This window comes from Nannobrachium achirus (assembly GCF_963921795.1).
Source record: "Nannobrachium achirus genome assembly, chromosome: 11".
Lineage (NCBI taxonomy): Eukaryota > Metazoa > Chordata > Actinopteri > Myctophiformes > Myctophidae > Nannobrachium > Nannobrachium achirus.
This window is the reverse complement of record NC_137820.1, coordinates 37,917,668-37,935,949: the sequence shown is the minus strand read 5'-3', so window position 1 is coordinate 37,935,949 and position 18,282 is coordinate 37,917,668. Positions and strand designations below refer to the sequence as shown.

General features: G+C 40.5%; 1 protein-coding gene across 1 annotated transcript in view; it reads right to left on the bottom strand.

Annotated features, from left to right (window-relative positions):
- nell2a (neural EGFL like 2a) overlaps nt 1-18,282 on the bottom strand; it is a gene marked incomplete at both ends in the record, with an annotated part of 221,277 nt that overhangs the window by 115,391 nt on the left and 87,604 nt on the right. The window contains 2 exons of the mRNA XM_080737060.1: nt 9,618-9,746; nt 11,978-12,083. Coding sequence (XP_080593186.1) covers nt 9,618-9,746; nt 11,978-12,083 — 235 coding nt within the window. The remainder of the gene's footprint in view (nt 1-9,617; nt 9,747-11,977; nt 12,084-18,282) is intronic.

The window sequence follows — 18,282 nt, the reverse complement described above, 5'->3', positions numbered from 1 at the left end:
CACAAGGCCAGTGTAGCACAGCATGCAGCAGGAGAGATTCTTTCTCCTACAGTACAGTAGCTGTGGTGGAAAATAATACTCAAGTTAAAGTATCAATACTGCAATGTAGAAACACTCTGTCTACGAGCTATTATCCAGAAAACAGGATTTCGAAGACATTTTTAGGTATTTTTCAGGTCTTAATGGTTTAATAAAACTTTGAGGCTCAGAGACTTGACACAAAAGTAATTAAACCAGTGAATGTCCCAATGTGCAATCAAATTAGGACAGACCATTAAGCGAGAGATAATGAACAGGGAGCCGGTCATTATTGAGGGAAAAAAACTGATTAGGAGATTTAGACCTAAAGCGAAGAGGTCAGAGTTTTTTTTCAGTCTGAAGGGTGATACATACAGTATTACACAGCTTATTACATGGCTACTTAATGAAGAAATCTATAAATTGACCCAAAAGTAACAACACAACCATTTGATTGATTTGAAAAGGGTTTCATTGCTTATGGTAATGAAAGTAGACCACCGATAGGAAGTGTTGATGAAATATTCTGTTGCAACATTGTCTATTTATTGCCTCAAAGGTTTTGAAAAGCATTCTTGAGTGTACTAGCTGTATGACATTGTGAGTTTGTTTGCGAAAATCAAGATTGCTATCAGATTGATATAAGCCAGGTGATCAGAGTCGTTGATTAGACAGCAGTCAGTGGACTGTTATTGAGTGCAGTGGTCATTATTTAAAAGCAATAATACACAAGAGGCTGTACTTTTATTACACAAGAGGGTGTATCGGCACTACAGCCCTGCCTGGCTCCTTCCTGCAGCAAGGCTGACGTGCCGATAATCATGATAAGATGGAGTGTAATATTGCGATTATACAACAGTTACCCTCAACTTCATTTAATTGAAATTAAGATATTCGATTGAAATGTGTAATTTTTTATTGACAGATTTCACAGCTATGTCCCTGAACTTCACATGAAAACTGCTAGCGTAGCCGCTTACAAGGCATCCTCCAAGGAAACAATACTAGCAAGCCGGCAGCTATTTTGCAACTGGCACAGCCGATTTCTTTGTTTGATGAGACCCGTTCCATAATTATCCTCATTATCATCATGGGTAGATAGCTATTTCAACCAATCAGATTGCTCCGTCGGAACTACCTGTTGTATAATCAAAAATGAAAGACCGCTGAATCAAGCCGTGTAATAACTCCAACTAACAGAGAGAAACAATACCATCATTCAGCATATAAACAGTGCACTCATTTAAACACCCAAATGGCTCATACCACATAGCAGACTCCTCCACAGTCCATTTTTACACTCCCGAAAGTTGAAAACACTGAGAATTTTGCTGTGTTCGACATTATGAGGAAATGCACTGAAAACACCAAAGAATACCAGACCACGTCCATCAAAACGGTAAAACACGTTATGTATGCTGTTATGGTGTAAGAATTTACTAAAAGAGAAAAAGAAATAAAAATGCTTAATTGCTTTAAAGTGACCCTGAAAGGAAAGGCTTTTAAAGTAGGACATTTGGCAGTGTATCTGAGTTGCTGGTACACTGCAACATAGTGTAAATGAGTAATGGTATCACTGTAACATGTTGAACTGTACTGATTGTTGTAATGGTATCATGATGAACTGTACCGATTGTTGTAATGGTATCATGATGAACTGTACTGATTGTTGTAATGGTATCATTGTAACATGATGAACTGTACCGATTGTTGTAATGGTATCATGATGACCTGTACTGATTGTTGTAATGGTATCATTGTAACATGATGAACTGTACTGATTGTTGTAATGGTATCATTGTAAAATCAATGATGAACTGTACTGATTGTTGTAATGGTATCATTGTAAAAGGATGAACTGTACTGATTGTTGAAATGGTATCATTGTAAAAGGATGAACTGTACTGATTGTTTGATTATAGGGACAATCACAATGTTTTCCTTTTCTATATTAACCACTTGAACAATAACGTCCATATTCGGAGAACTTTAGCCAAAAATAGCCGATCTACAAGCTCACAATGCCTCACGCTGCGAGGCGCTGTGAGATCGGCTATTTTTGGCAAAGAGCTTTGGTGTAGAGGGATAAAGAGCAGACTAAGTACAGAGTGAAAGGTCAAGTTGAAGTATTGACGGTTCAAGTGGTTAAATATCTGAAATCACAAATAGACTAAAATACACTGATGATTGTGCTGTCAAACAATGAAACTATATGGAATCTATGTTAAGGTAGTGGGGGTCCCTGCTTCATCTCTCTCTCGACTAAGGGGTCCACGGCCTGAAAACGTTGAAGACCCCTGACTTAGTTACTTTACACCACTGGGTGCTGGAAGACTAAACCGCATGGCATACCTTCTTATTTGGTTTGACAGAACAGAGCAATACTTGAAACTCCACACGCCAGTATTTTCGTGTGCCTTAGTGTGTGTGTATGTGTGTGTGTCTATACACACACACACACACACACACACACACACACACACACACACACACACACACACACACACACACACACACACACACACACACACACACACACACACACACACACACACACACACACACACACACACACACACACACAGGATGGGGTTAGTATCCCCCTGAGCTCGCCCTTCTGCTGCCTGTATGAAAAATTTACACAGCAGTGATCTCATGGTTCTATTCTGAGCTCATTCCTAACCTGGGACTGTTTTAAAGAGCTAGTGTGAGTCTCTTTGCCGGTATCCATGTTTATGCTTGATGTGTGTGACAGCTGTCCTGAGGAAATGCATGTGCAAATACTTGTACAACATGTATACTGCATGTGCATGTATGCAAGGGGACATACTGTTGTTCAATATTGAGATTGGCACATTTCTGGGGGCAAGCTGCCCAGATCACACGTCTTCTTATTTTTTGACTCTCAAAAAACGCCTGCAATGCAGTGCATTTGAAACTACATTGCAGTGCACAGCATGGGGTGATTACTGATTGCCTCCTGTGAATTGTTTTATTTTTATTTTTGTTTATTTTCTGCTTATTTCGTTGCTGAGTGAGGTCAGCAGACAAAGTGACGTGAGCGAGATGAAAAGACCTGGGTGAAATGTGCCAATCTCAACAGGAAACAAGGGTATACAGATGTGCCATTTCAAAACTTCACACGTCCTGCCATTGGCAGGAGGACGTGGGACGGCATAGCTCAGGGGTAGAGAAACCGTTATTAGAGCACGAAGGGTTCCCGAAGGGTTCCCAGTTCGAATCTGGGCTCCCCCTGAGTTAATGTCGAAGGGTCCTTGGGCAAGACTCTGAACCCCACATTGCTCCCGGTGAGCTGGTTGGTGCCTTGCATGGTTTCCTCCGCCACCGGTGTATGAATGGGTGAATGTAATGCACAATCTCTGTAAAGCGCTTTGGATAAAAGCGCTATATAAATGCACCATTTACCATTTATTGGCAAGACAGTAGATTTCCAGTGGTTTCTTGCCATTTATCTATCCTTTTGAGTACAGTAAATGAGTAAATGTACTTAGTTAATTTACACCACACTGCATATCGTCGTTGTCGGGTGGAAACCTTGTATCTCGAAGTTTCAAATTTGTAGTGAAAACAGCCGATCTACAGGCACACAACGCCTCGCACCGCTAGGCGTTGTGTGCTTGTAGATCGGCTGTTTTCACTTGTTTAAATCATTTTAAAAATGATAAATACAAAACAAACGGTTTTGGACATACAAGGTTTCCACCCGACAACGACGATATGCATGTAACATATTATGTACACAATAGGCTTTATGTGCAGGTGCATTGTGTATGTGACCAACCAAAAACCCATTTGTACACAGAGAGCATGAGAGAACTAACTAGAAGTGGGTCTACTCTGTGTGTAATAACACTGTACCAGCTTGAACTTCACAAGCACACCATTTCCATCTCATGCCATCCCGACTGTGTTCCATACATAACATTGCCTGGCGAGTTGAGAGACTTTCTCATCTCATCTCTCTGATGCCATCGCACTGAAAACTCCCCGAGAATCGAAAGCAGCCACTTTCAATCATCTCTGCCGCAACACTCGCCTTCTCAAGTTCTCAACCACTAAACGCTCGTGTATTTTGGTCCAGTCTATTACAAGAGTACAAACACTCACACCCCTCCTCCCCATGGGAGCCGCAGTACAACTATTTCGGCAGAGCGAACGGGGCCGGCCGGCCGGCCCTTTTTTCTTTCTTTATTTCGTTCTTTCTTTAGAGAACACACACAAACACTCAAAGTGTAAGTGATTTCCAGAGACACAGAAGAGAGAAGGGAAAAAAAATCAATTGCCTTTGAGAGAATAGCATCAGCAAATTGAGTCCATTCCAGGTTCACTGTGTAGTCGCGCGCGCGCGCACACACACACACACACACACACACACACACACACACACACACACACACACACACACACACACACACACACACACACACACACACACACACACACACACACACACACACACACACACACACACACACACACACACACACACACACACACACACACAATCCAATTTCATGGCTCCTCTTGAGATGAACACTATTGCTGGTCTGTACTCTGCAGTGGCTCTGTTTTCAAACTTGAGGTGTGTCTGTCAGTGCTTACTTTCACACTTATAATGCGATGGGTTTTACTCTCAGTCAGTCACCTGCGGTATTTCCGTGACCACAACACTGCTGAAATGATATTCATTAGTCAGTAAACACAGCTGTTGCAAAGATAATCACCAACGAAAAAAGAAGCAAAAAATAAATAAATGATACGTCACTGGATGTCTTCAGTGTATTTAAATAGTTTTGCTGCCATTTGTCCCAAAGTAACTGCAAAAGATTTGTTTCAAAAAGCTTTATACCCTGTCTACAGTATATAACATGTAAATAAAGACGCAATGTGACATAGCTCTGTTTAACACACAATGCTGTATGACCTTCAACTGTATATATAGACTGATATCCTGAGTGACACCCTGTAGAGGGCACGTCGCCATTTCTGCGGTGTAAACAGTAGTGCAGGGGTCTTCAACAGGGGGTCCGGGACCCCTAGGGGGTCCTCAGAGTCACTACAGGGGGTCCTCCAAATCTTTGTGTGATAGAAACGTTTTTTTCTCCTTTCTTATATTACCCACTTGAACCCTAGCGTCCATATTCTGAAAACATTAGCCAACAATAGCAGATCTACAAGCTCACAACACCTCGCAGCGCGAGGCGTTGTGAGCTTGTAGATCAGCTATTTTCGGCAAAGAGGTTTTGTAGAGGGGAAAAAGAGCAGACCAAGTACAGAGTGAAAGCAAGGTCAACTTTATTAAGTATTGACGGTTCAAGTGGTTCAATATCTGAAAACACAAATTGACACTCCAAAATACACTGACGATTGTGCTGTCAAACAATGAAACTATATGGAATCTATGAACAGGTTGTGGGAGTCCCTGCTTCATCTCTCTCTCAAATAAGGGGTCGTTGGCCTGAAAACGTTGAAGACCCCTGCAGTAGTGTAAATAACTAGTAGCCTACATTTACTTAAGTACTGTACTTAACTACAAATTTGAGAGTCCGTACTTTACTTGAGTATTTCCCATTTTCAAAAATTGTACTTCTACTCCACCACTGGCTGCTGTTTACAACGCAGAAATGGTGGTGCCGCTCTCTACAGGGAAGCGCTCGGTAAAACGGTCTATACTTTCCCCATTTTCATCTGTTTCTATTATATTCTCACACTTGCTTTGGCATTGTAAATGTATGTTTTCTCATGCCGATAAAGCTCCTTTGAATGGAATTGTATTTTCTGAACCGAACACAGGATACACAATACGACAAGACTCATTTATCAATATTTTGTAAAACTGTGTGTAAATGTACGCGTCAACGGATACAAACTAACACATCCTGACAGGCACAATTTACCAGACAAATTCATTTGTATCCCCATGATGAGTATGTTGATAAGCCATTATAACCTAACCCTACAAATAAACTGATATATGAGAAGACCGTGAATGATAAATCCCACATTGTTTGCGTAAAGCGTTCACAAGCAATTTATGGTTCTCATTATATGATCGCACAACAGCTCATGTTTGATAATGGAGGTCCCAGTAATGTACCGCCTTGGCATGATGACGCAAATACAAAAAAAAAAAAAAAAAAACAAAATAAGAAAAATATTTAGCATTTCTACTCTGACCCCTCAGTGTAAATGAGTGGTTTTAACAACATTTGCAGAGATTTATCCACAAATGCAATGGCTCTAAAGGTCAAAGTAATATAGCTGCTGAATGCACAAACACACACAAACACACACAATAGCTGCTGGACACGCAAGCATGCACGCACGCACGCACGCACGCACACACAGTTGGCAGCAGGTGATCTGTCAAAACTCATATGCAGCGATGCTGTACGTATGGTAAGTTTGATTGGATGGCAGAGGGATGCCCTATCTGCTTTATTGGATGGCAGAGGGATGTTTTGATTGGATGGCAGAGGGATGTCGTATCTTTTCGATTGGATGGCAGCAGGGATGCTGTATCTATAAAGAACACTGATTGGATGGTAGAGGGATGTCATATCTGCAGTAACTTTCTTTCACGATAAGCTATTGGCAAAACAACTTCTGACAATCACACCAGGTTATGTAAGAGGAGAGAGTTTCTGCCGAAGCACTTTTGAAATGATCACAAGGACACAGTGGAGTCCCAAAAGTGTGTGAGTGGAATATGTATCTGACAGCAAATTCTGTCTTTTGATTCAAACAAAATATTTAGTTTTAGTCCTATTTTTGTCAGCCGAAAAGTTTTAGTTTTAGTCTAGTTTTAGTCGGCTAAATATCATAAGATTTTAGTAGACTAAATGTACAGTTAATTTTGTCGATACAAATGTATTTTGCCAAGCCTTGATGGCGTGGTAATGCCTGATTTTAAACTTGGTTGCATGCTGAAAATAGCCGATCTACTCACCACGCGTCGCTCTGCGAGGCGTTCTGAGCTTGTAGATCTGCAACATCCGAGTGCAACCAAATATAAAATGACTTGTCTTTTAGTTCTACTGGATCTCTTCTCCACTAGCCCCTCTCTAAGATTTATTTGGTGAGGAAATTGTCAATATATTTAGTCTTAGTTTTAGTAATCATAGCTTAGTTTTATTTAGTTCTCGTCAGTGAAAAAACGTAGTCAATGACAATTTTTTCTTCAGTTTTATTCGACAAAATAAACACTGTGTTGTAGCTCAGGCTAATAGCGAGCCGTGTGAAACAAACGGGCTTAACAAAGCATCAACACGTGTTTTCCAATCTTCTAAAGTGGAGGGTTCCCAATAGCAATCTGGTAAAACATCATCTGTTCTCGTAAAGACAACAGCACAGCAACGATCAATCACACTGTGGTCTAGAGTTTATACAGTATGGATGGAGATAGTAATGAATGGCTTAACTGGTGATGAACTGCACCTCTTTGCAACGGCCCTGCTCCACTTGTGAAATATCACTCCTTCCTTCCAAGCAGTCAATTTCAGAGGCCTCATTTCATAAGAAAGTAGAGGGTGGCAAAAAAAGGGCTCCACTTGAGCCTGATTTAAAAATTAGCAAAGATAGCCAGTCTTGTAGATCTGCTATTCTGCTACTTTAACAGAACAAAGACGATTTACAGTTTTCATCTGTAATGGCGTGCCCAAAACAGGGAGGCCAGTTTTAAAGTGATTAATGAATGTATGGATGGTTGCAGAATATTGTGATCAATGTTTTTTTTTCTAGTTTGGGGCCCGGTTGTGGAATATTTGGGTGAAGAATATGCCAAAATATTATTAAGAGGTTAGAGATCCAAGAATGGGGAGAAGAACACCTGACATCCCTAATGATTGTTTTTTTTTGGAAGACAATGAGTGTTGCCTTGAGTGAGGAGAAGATGATAAGTGTACGTACTATGTACTGTATGTATGTATGTACTGTATTTACGTATGTAAGTTAGTTTGTGATAGTGTTAATTGTTATTTGGTGTATGTGAGTCATGCGTCAGTGAAACATTAAAAAGAAAATAAAGATTGGATGAAGATTGAATATTGTGGTCCGTATTGCTGCAGATTTATCTGCAAAAAGATAACATTCAGAGGTGAAGGAAGTATGCTTAAAAGAACAGAATGTTGAGGTTGAACGCCACAGGGGTGGAAACGAGGCCCAATGGCGCCCCCCCAGAGCATTGTGACGTAAATGTGGTTGAGGTAGTGTTCATAACACTGACGGAAAAACTATGTGGGCGCTCGGGTGGCGCAGGGGGTAAAGAACCTGTCCACCACCACAGTGGAATCTATGAGGGTCCAGATTCAGAATCAGATCCAGTGCGGTGCATCCAGCTTGCCCGGGCATCTATATCTATATAAAGCCAGTGTGTGTGTGGGGGTGGGGGGGCAATCTTTGTGTCACTGCGGTAGTGACTCATGCGGGTTAAAACAGTGCCTGTCAGGCACTATAGTCCCCAAATAATCCATCTGACGCATTTGCGCTGTTTCCTGAATGAAGGAGCTTGCCTCTGTCAAAGGAGACATGCATGGGCTTTGAAAAAGTGGACTCCTGGGTGTTACACGAAAATCGGTGTAATCATTCTACATTATTCAATAGTAGGTCACCACTTTTGGTGTGACAACGGGTTACAGTCCCCCTAGTGGAGAAAACAAAAAAAAAACTTCTGGGAAGTCAGATTACTGGTCTACATTAATTTGTCGCACGTGTGCGACACGGCAGGGCTTGAGAGAAGACAGAGAGGTTGCCCTTTAGTAAGGCTGTGGAAGTGTTCACACTCTTTTTAGATTTATTGGTGAAAGGAGGAGATCAATGTCAATGCAAATTAGCCATGTTGAAGCCCACTGGCGACGCGGCTGAGTGTTGGGGTGACTGATGCCTGATGGTGAGTTATGATAGGAGGCTTATGAGCCTAATCTTTTATACACAGTATTACCTGCCTGCCTGGCCGTCGTGCCAATTCATATTATGTATCATTTAAGCTGAGATATGGCAGCCATTGGTTGCTGTTACTGTATGTGGGTTCAAAACAAGCATGCTGGTTGATGTAGTTTGTTATGATTTGATTTGATGACATGTGTGTCATGCTTGCAACCGAGTTAGAATTGCACTATAAGACACCCTACCCGACCCTAAACAAAAGTCAGAGTGCTGAATGCTCCCCCTACCGGCGACAAAGTTAGGCGCCGGTGCCCGAGGTAACATGTTTCGGAACCTCTACAATGTCCATATCGTCCAAAACTGTTACTTTTCAGGATTCAGATTTTCAGGATTCAAATTCATCAAAAGCATCAAAAGTAGCCGACCTACAAGCTCAAAAATGTCCGCTTCGCCCCATGTTTCGGGATGGCAGATCTGCTACTTTTGATGCTTTTCCAAGTGGGGCCTTAATTTACGACAAAAGCACAAAAAGTTAAGGAGATCAGAGGCCAGACGACAACGTCATAAAAGAGTGCACACATTGACATTCAATAATAATGAACTGTATACCGCCGCACCACTATTCACACATTCAGCAACTCTCGAAGGACGAGCTCAAAAAGTCAAGGTTTATGGTTCAGAGCAGAAACCCTTACCTTCACAGTAAGCGTTATCGTGCCGCAGCGGGCGGAAGCCATCCTTGCAGACGCAGCAGTCCCCGGCCTCCAGGTTGACACAGTCAGAGTGCTCTGCACAGCCGTGGCCCTCGGCACAGAAATCATGACCTGCAGGACACACGAGACCGGCGTTGGCAGATTTTAATGGGAGGAATAAGGTCAACCGGGTCTATATGAGAACAAGCCCCAAAAAAGAAGCGACTATATATACGGCTATTTGGAAATAGGTGATTTACAGGCTCACAATATACAAGCTTGCGTTGTGAGCTTGTAAACCTGCTATTAAAAATATATATATATATTTTTTTTTTTATGTTTTCAGATGGGGGGGGGTCTACGGACAAATACATATTAATCTTGGGGACCTCGCCATGAAAATGTTTAAGAACCACTGGTTTAAAGAAAATTAGGAAGCAAAGCTTTAGGAAGCTTTCGAAACACCCCCGAATAAGCAATTACACTTTAGAAACAATCCCCAAAATCCAATCCGCAGCTTCCAATATTTACAATCAACTTTACAGAAAAAAACAAGTAGCTTATAATAAGCAGAGCCGGCAACACTGGATGAGACCAGTGCAGAGAAAGAGGAAGGGAGCCATGGCGAGAGATACCGTATTTGTATGAGGCGGGTCGGCTGGAAGGTCATACTATTGTAGCGGCAACATTTCTTCGGCCCTGTGTCCACAACTACGACCTTTCCTCTGAAACCCTGAGGGTGCATACATTGTTTGTATAATATTTGTGTTGTCTCGGTTTGACAACGAGACTGGAACAAGCTGAAAGCCCCCGGGACTTTGCTGGACTTCCTTTTTCTTTAAACAAAAGTTGTTTGATTGCTTCACACATTTAGATTTTGTACGTTTTGACATGGCAAGCAGTTTGTGTTAGGTTTAATGTTTGCTCCAGCAAAAGTTTATTTTACAATCTCAATTCAACTCTACTTAACTTTATTTGTTTACTTGGAAGGGACAATACACGTGAATGAACATTCAATACGCAAACCTTCCTTTATTATCATTGCAGGTGCAGCAAACTAGAAAAAGATATAACATTTTATGTAAATAGGAATATCCACAAGACGTTTCAGGATTGAGAGACATTGCAACCTATAATACTAAAAGCAAAAGAAAGCTCATGATGAATCTACAAATATTGACTATTGTCCTGCGGAGATATTGAATGTAGAGCGAAAACCCAAACACAGCAGTGGTTCTCAACCTGTGGGTCGGGACCCCCAGGGGGGTCCCCAAATTATTTTGGGGGGTCCCCAGATGACTGACTTAATTAATGTGCAACATTATTTTCTCACTCAACAGTAAACAAACCAACATAAAGTTTAAGTGTATAGAGGGTATCTGCACATTTATAAAGTGACAATTTGAGGACTTTTTAATACCTCTAAAATGATAAGTTAACTCATTGAGTGCCACCCTAGTCACCACTAGAGGGCGCCCAGTGGCCATAGAAAATCCCATAGAGATATGCTGGTATATGCAGAAGCCCTGCAGCCATGACTTGCCTGAACACTTTCCTTTGTGCATGTACAGGAAGAGGATGAAGTTAGCTTGAAGTTAGCTATTGGCTACCAAGCATTTTAGAAGCCTTATTTTCGTCAACTTAGCCATGATTAAACCTTGCACACCTCATGCATGGGAAAAAAACAGAGAAGAATGAGCTCTAAAAAATCCAATGCAATCCTGGATTGCATTGGAGTGGATTTGTGCAGTTTGTTCACAGCTTTCAAACAAAAAAATCCGATTGGAAATCCGTTCAGGCATTCTTGAGATAATCGCCATTATGTTTTACATGTTATGTAAACAAACATGGCTGCCCTGTATGTTAGATGGGGTTGTATGGGGGTGGAACATGCAAAATCGCGATTGAAATCATGTTCACTAGATTTGATGGGGTCCAAAAAAAAAAAAAAAAAATTCAAAAAATGTTTTTTCAAAAAAAAAAAAAAGTTTTTTTTTTTTTTTTTTTTTTAAGCCGAACTAGTTCGGGATCGGCACTCTGCGATACGCTAATAAAGCCGAACTAGTTCGGGATTGGCACTCAATGAGTTAAACATTGGCCAAATTGTCAAATATTAGAAGCAGAAATTGTGAAAATAGCAGATCTACATGCTCACAACGCCTCGCAAAAAAGCGAGGCGTTGTGAGCATGTAGATCTGCTATTTTCACAATAGAACCGTGTTATACAAAATGTAATGCCTCAACTCTTAGTGCTTGTCAGGATGAGGGGGTCCCCAGTTAAAACATGATTATTTGGGGGTCACGGCCTGAAAAGAACCACTGCTGTACAGTAACGTATGGAGGATAATAACAGGTCTCATTACCTCGGCAGACCTTGCAGCACCGGCCAGGTACAGTGATGTGTTCAGACTCTGGACAGCTGAGCTGGGGACAGGGCTCACTGGGGACCACCCGGTGCATGGTCCGGTCCTGAAACACACAGGCAGGCACGCACACACACACAAACACACACGTCACTTTAAAGTACTGTACTTTTTTTGAGCGGTCCTAACCGCTCCTACATCTGGCTTTGTCTGTCCCGTGTTTGTCCAGGGTCAGTGTATTTTCCGGCCCTTTGCGTTTCAGTTTTATTTGTGTTAACTTTTAATTCAGAATACAGTCCAAAACAGTCCAAAACGGCCCGTTTCAGAATGCTGTTTGGAAGTGGCAAAACAAAACTTAGAATTAGGTATTGTAAGAACAAAATGAGACCCGGTTCGAGCTTCTCGTTGCTGTGGTTCAAAACAGAATGCTGGTCGTCCAGTTGCACTCGAGAAAAAGCAATCGGTTTTGATGCACGCTGCTCCTACCCCGCCCCCCCCTCCTCCCTCCTCCCCCTCCTTCACCCCGGAGTGTAGAGATGGGATTTATGGCTCTTTGGAGTGAGCCGGATCTCTGGGATCCGTTCCTTTCAAAGAGCCGTTCAAAAGACTGTCTCATTCTAGTTAGTAGTTACTCTGTAGATCTTTATTATAATTACAAATAACTTCAAACCTATATACATTTATTTCGGACATATAAAGGTACATACCTGCCATTTGAAAATAGCCGATCTACAAGCTCACAATGTGTCGCATTGTGAGCTTGTAGATCGGCTATTTTCAAATGATTTTTCAAATGTTTTACTCATTGGAAAACCTGTGATTATATTATAATCATTATAATACAATATAAATTTGTATTACAACTATCCTAAATTATAATACGCTATAATGGATTATAACAGTGATTATAATACAATATAAAGTATTAATGTATTACTATGATAATTATAATACACTATAATAGATTATAAAAGTGGTTATGACACAATAGGTACATACCTGCCATTTGAAAAATATTTTTTTCAAATGATTTTTCTAAATTTTTACTCATTGGAAAACCTGTGAAACAGGACATTCTGCATAATGAGTACGTTCTAATATTGGTACTTAAAGGAGTGGTGACACCGGCCGAAATTTAACATTATGGTACAGTAGGTCACGTGGTCTTTGTTGAAACGGTTTGTAAAGGGGGTGGAGCTCAAAGTATGCAGTACAATCAACAGCCTATTCTGCCGACACGCCCATACAGCTACTGTAGCTGTATGGGCGTGTCGGCAGCATCATTTGATTGGATAATTTAACATGGGGGTACATGACATCATTAAAAAAAAATGCTAATTTTTGTGTACAGTTTTAGGCTATGAACATTTTCTGGAACAGCGTTGGACTGCCCAGAAGTGCAAGATCCCATACTCTCATTACTCCAACCCTAGGCATTGTTTGTTTGATTGATTGATTGATTGATTGATTGATTGATTGATTGAAGACATTATTAGAAGTTTGCATAGAAAAAGGTACAGTTTCATGACGATTGTAATGTCTACTCTAGTCAGGTCCTCTCATACTGTACACAGCGTAGACACAGTCATTATACATGTGATGCAACATACATAACATGGTTATGACACACACGCTTTATTAAAGGCAAGCGCCGTTGTTTTGGAGATAGAACAATGGCCAGACTTGTTGCATGCATTGCCAAGGGTTCAAGCCAGGACCCCCTTGGCTCAGAGATGAAGCAATGACCCCAAGTAGTATAAATACAATTGTGTTGCAAATTACACTATTCATAGATGGCGTGTTTGACTGCACTGTCATCACTGATTTTAATTTAATTTTGTATTTGTTTAGTTACACATTATAGTGTGTTGGACATGTACTTGTCTGCTCTTTTCCCCTAAACATCAAATCACTTTGCCAAAAAATAGCAGATCTACAAGCCCATAACACATAGTGAGCTTGTAGATCCACTATTATTGGAAAAGAGATGTGGTGTTGACTCATTAACTATTTTTGGTTTAATTAATTTGTTTTATTTGAGATGTTCCTTTTAGGCAAGGTGTTTATCTGTACTTGTACTGTACTACATTTCAATTGTACAGTTCTCCATTTTTGTCTAATAAAATAAATCAATAAAAAACACTTTTTACTGTTAAATTACAATGTGTCCACAGGCTGCTGCGTAACAAGAGTACCCGTATCATCCCCGTCACCTCCAGCTGCCTCTTGCAACGACGAGGAGCTCAACAAGGTGCTGGGTGGAGTGACCATCGCTGCCCAACATCCAGGCGGTTCTGCTGCCCATGAAGACAGAGAAAGCCACCAAGAAATACATCTGCTTCATACTTCATACGTACAAACCCCACAAAGGCTCTTTTAAGAGACACCTACCCTCTCAATTTAAAAGGTTGATTCTATTACTGTCTATACAATACTGTACATTTTATACAAGCTGACTTTTCTTAAGTCTTAAGGGACATGCCCTGTGGCATGTCTATGTAGCCCGTCGTGGTCATACCAATTACATACTACAAAAGATGTAGGCTATTGTTAGATTGCATGGCTTAGTGCTCAGTTTATTGTTCCTATTGATCATTTGACACTTTGACTAGGACATTTATAAAGATTCAATTTGACCATTGGCTCTGTACTTGCTGCTCTTTTCTCCCTTCAAACCAAATCATTTTGCCCAAAATGGGGGCAGACCTCCATTCAGAAACACCCCCACTTAGAAACATCCCCATTCAAAAATACCCCCACTGAGGTTGGTGTTTAGGTTAGGTTTAGGCAAACATTAGGCAAATCTACAAGCTCAAACACGTGGCGCATTGTGGGTGGGCATCACATTCACAACGTGTTGAGTGAGTAGATCAAAAAGATATTCTATTATCATATGAATAGGGATGCTAGCGTTTAATTTGTTGATGGTCTAACTTTAATGTATTATTACTTTCATTCAGAGAGACTCGGTAATACTGGATGGTTACAGTTTTCTCTGCAATACATGCTATATTAAGTGTACTGTATCCAATAAATTATTTGAAAGAATACAGCTTCTTCATTGACTCACTCTGTAACAAGTCAAACATATTACTAAGAAACTGAAGCATCTTTAAAGGGGTTTTAGTTATGGCTGAATGTTATGAATGCCTCTGGCTCTGTGTTATTTCTAGGAAAGCACAGCAAGTGTGTGTTCTATACTTGGTTTTATTGGTCCAGGTCAGCTGTCAGCATTGGGCTTTCTTAATATATTATACAGTAGCAGGTGGAATTTCAAATTTTAGAGGCAAGGTCACTTGGCCTTTGGTGTTTTTTCTTTCTTTAGTTTTTTTTTAGGGCACAAATGCCAGGGCAAGAAGGCCAGTTGTTTGAAAGAATTTGTTGAATTTACATATCATCCCCCGTCACCTCCAGCTGCCTGTTGTCAACAAGGGCGAAGTGACCATCGCTCAGGGTTAGTGCTGCCCAACATCCAGGCTGTTCCTCTCTCCAAGAAGACGAGAAATCCACCAAGAAATAAATCCTGTGCCTAGAAATAAATGCCTCTGTGTCCATGTTCTGTCAGCTTTCCCTGATGAATAATAATGTTCTTGTTGACACAACTTGACAGACTAGACACCACACGTTTATTCTCCAGTTGTAATCTACTTTGCTGTTACTCATAATTGTCACTTTGGGGTTCTGTGGTTATATTGCTATTTATGTTTAACTTTATATTGTATTAGTCTGGCAGCCACTGATGTGACAATACCTCTATTACTAAACAGACTACAGGAAATGTCTTGGACACAGAAATGTTTTCTATTTTGTTCTTGAAATGTAATCTATACATAGGCGTATTTTGAGAAAATGGGCCTGTTGTTGTGGAATTCTGGATCAATCAGTAATCGATAAGCTAAGTAGGAGACCAGACCATATTCTATGTGGTGATGGTTATGCTTTATGTACATGATATCATGGAGGGAAGTACAATAACACATGTCAGTGGTACGGTAGTTCTGCCAAGAGAACGGGAGTAATCATAGTTATACAACAGTTATACTGTTGTTAGCTGCTTCCAAGGACTGGCTGAATCATATAACAAGATAAGCTGTTCCTAAACAATAAATATCAGGCATATTGGAGACTATTAGGCTCGTGCAACCTACCGAATATAATGTATTGTAGAAGTATTATAATTGATGTTAATAGATATAAGCAGCGATATTATTGCTTTGCAGGCCCCTGTCACCAACATGCAAAAGGATTCCCCTGAAGCATTAGTGAAAAGCCCATTTTCCACAGGCTCAACACCACACCACACAGCCCACTTGTGCCAGGTTTTCCACTACAAGACTGGGTAGAGTGGTGTGAAAGTGGTACAAAAAAAAAAGTATCCAATCTAGAGTAGGTCTGAGCTAGGCCAAACAGGGCCAAACACATCATAATGACTGATCACTCACTGACTTTTCATTTAGACCACCATACTGTAGTTGTAATACATGATAATAGATTCTATTGTGTCATAACCACTTTTATAATCTATTATGTGTATTATAATTATCATAGTAATACATTAATACTTTATATTGTATTATAATCACTGTTATAATCCATTATAGTGTATTATAATTTAGGATAGTTGTAATACAAATTTATATTGTATTATAATGATTATAATATAATCACAGGTTTTCCAATGAGTAAAAATTTAGAAAAATCATTTGAAAATAGCCGATCTACAAGCTCACAATGCAATGCATTGTGAGCTTGTAGATCGGCTATTTTCAAATGGCAGGTATGTACCTTTATATGTCCGAAATAAATGTATATAGGTTTGAAGTTATTTGTAATTATAATAAACATCTACAGCAGGGGTCTTCAACGTTTTCAGGCCGGGGACCCCCAAACTGATGGGGAGATGTCAGATGGAGCAGGACCCCCTACCACCTCGTAAGGTGGGGGGGTCGGGGCTACGACATATTTTTTATTTTAAACATGTACAAGTTACAGCGAGCAGGGTGGGCCGTACCACAACCATTTCTAAACATACTACTTATTAACTGAGAACAAATGTCAATAATATGTCAATAGCAATCATGTATTCAAGCTATTCAAAATGGATAGAATCATGATTTATTTTTTAACATAAATGTGGAAAATGGCAAAAAAAAAAGAAGGATTTTTTTTTTAAATCCTTTTTTTTTTAAGCAATAATTTCGCGGACCCCCTGCAGTACCTCCGCGGACCCCCTAGGGGTCGCGGACCCCCTGTTGAAGACCCCTGATCTACAGAGTAATAACCACTAACTAAAATGAGACAGTCTTTTGAACGGCTCTTTGAAAGGAACGGATCCCAGAGATCCGGCTCACTCTAAAGAGCCATAAATCCCATCTCTACACTCCGGGGTGAAGGAGGGGGGGGAGGAGGGAGGAGGGGGGGGGCGGGGTAGGAGCAGCGTGCATCAAAACCGATTGCTTTTTCTCGAGTGCAACTGGACGACCAGCATTCTGTTTTGAACCACAGCAACGAGAAGCTCGAACCGGGTCTCATTTTGTTCTTACAATACCTAATTCTAAGTTTTGTTTTGCCACTTCCAAACAGCATTCAGAAACAGCACGTTTTGGACTGTTTTGGACTGTATTCTGAATTAAAAGTTAAAACATTTAAATCAAATTCGTCAAAGGCCGACGTATACACGGACCGTCCAGAGGGTTAATTGGTGTCTGTTTGTACTAGGGGTGTAACGATACATTTAATAGCGATACCATACGCATCACGATACATGGTTGATGATCCGATACATGGAAGATATTGGTTCATTCATGCCGATACGATACCATTCGATTCAATGATTTAAAATTGATATAGTAACTATTTAGCAAAAAAAAAAAATCTGTGTGAAACATGTCAATGGTGCAGGTTTTTTAAGAGAAAATCTATTATGGATATAAATAAGTAAACACTGTGATTCTCTAGCAAATACGTGGACATTATATTTCAAGATTCCTGTCCTGTTGCCTGCTCTGTTTTCGTGGCTTCCATGGACCCCGCCTCGCCTGCTCAGCCAGCTTAAACCTTAGGCCTCAAGTTTCGTCCCAAATCCTTTGCTTGCCTTTTTTCTTCGTCTGGCAATACAACTCAGAATTTAGAATGCATTCTTGACTCTGTGTTTGAGTGCACTTGGGTTCACTTCAAGTGTAGACTAGTCAGCGTAGCAAAGATTGGTCGATTTTGAAGTTTGAGTCTGCATAATAAGTATGCATACTTTTAAATATATTTTATGCCACAATGTTTTTATTTTACTCAAGGTACCTTTTACCCTT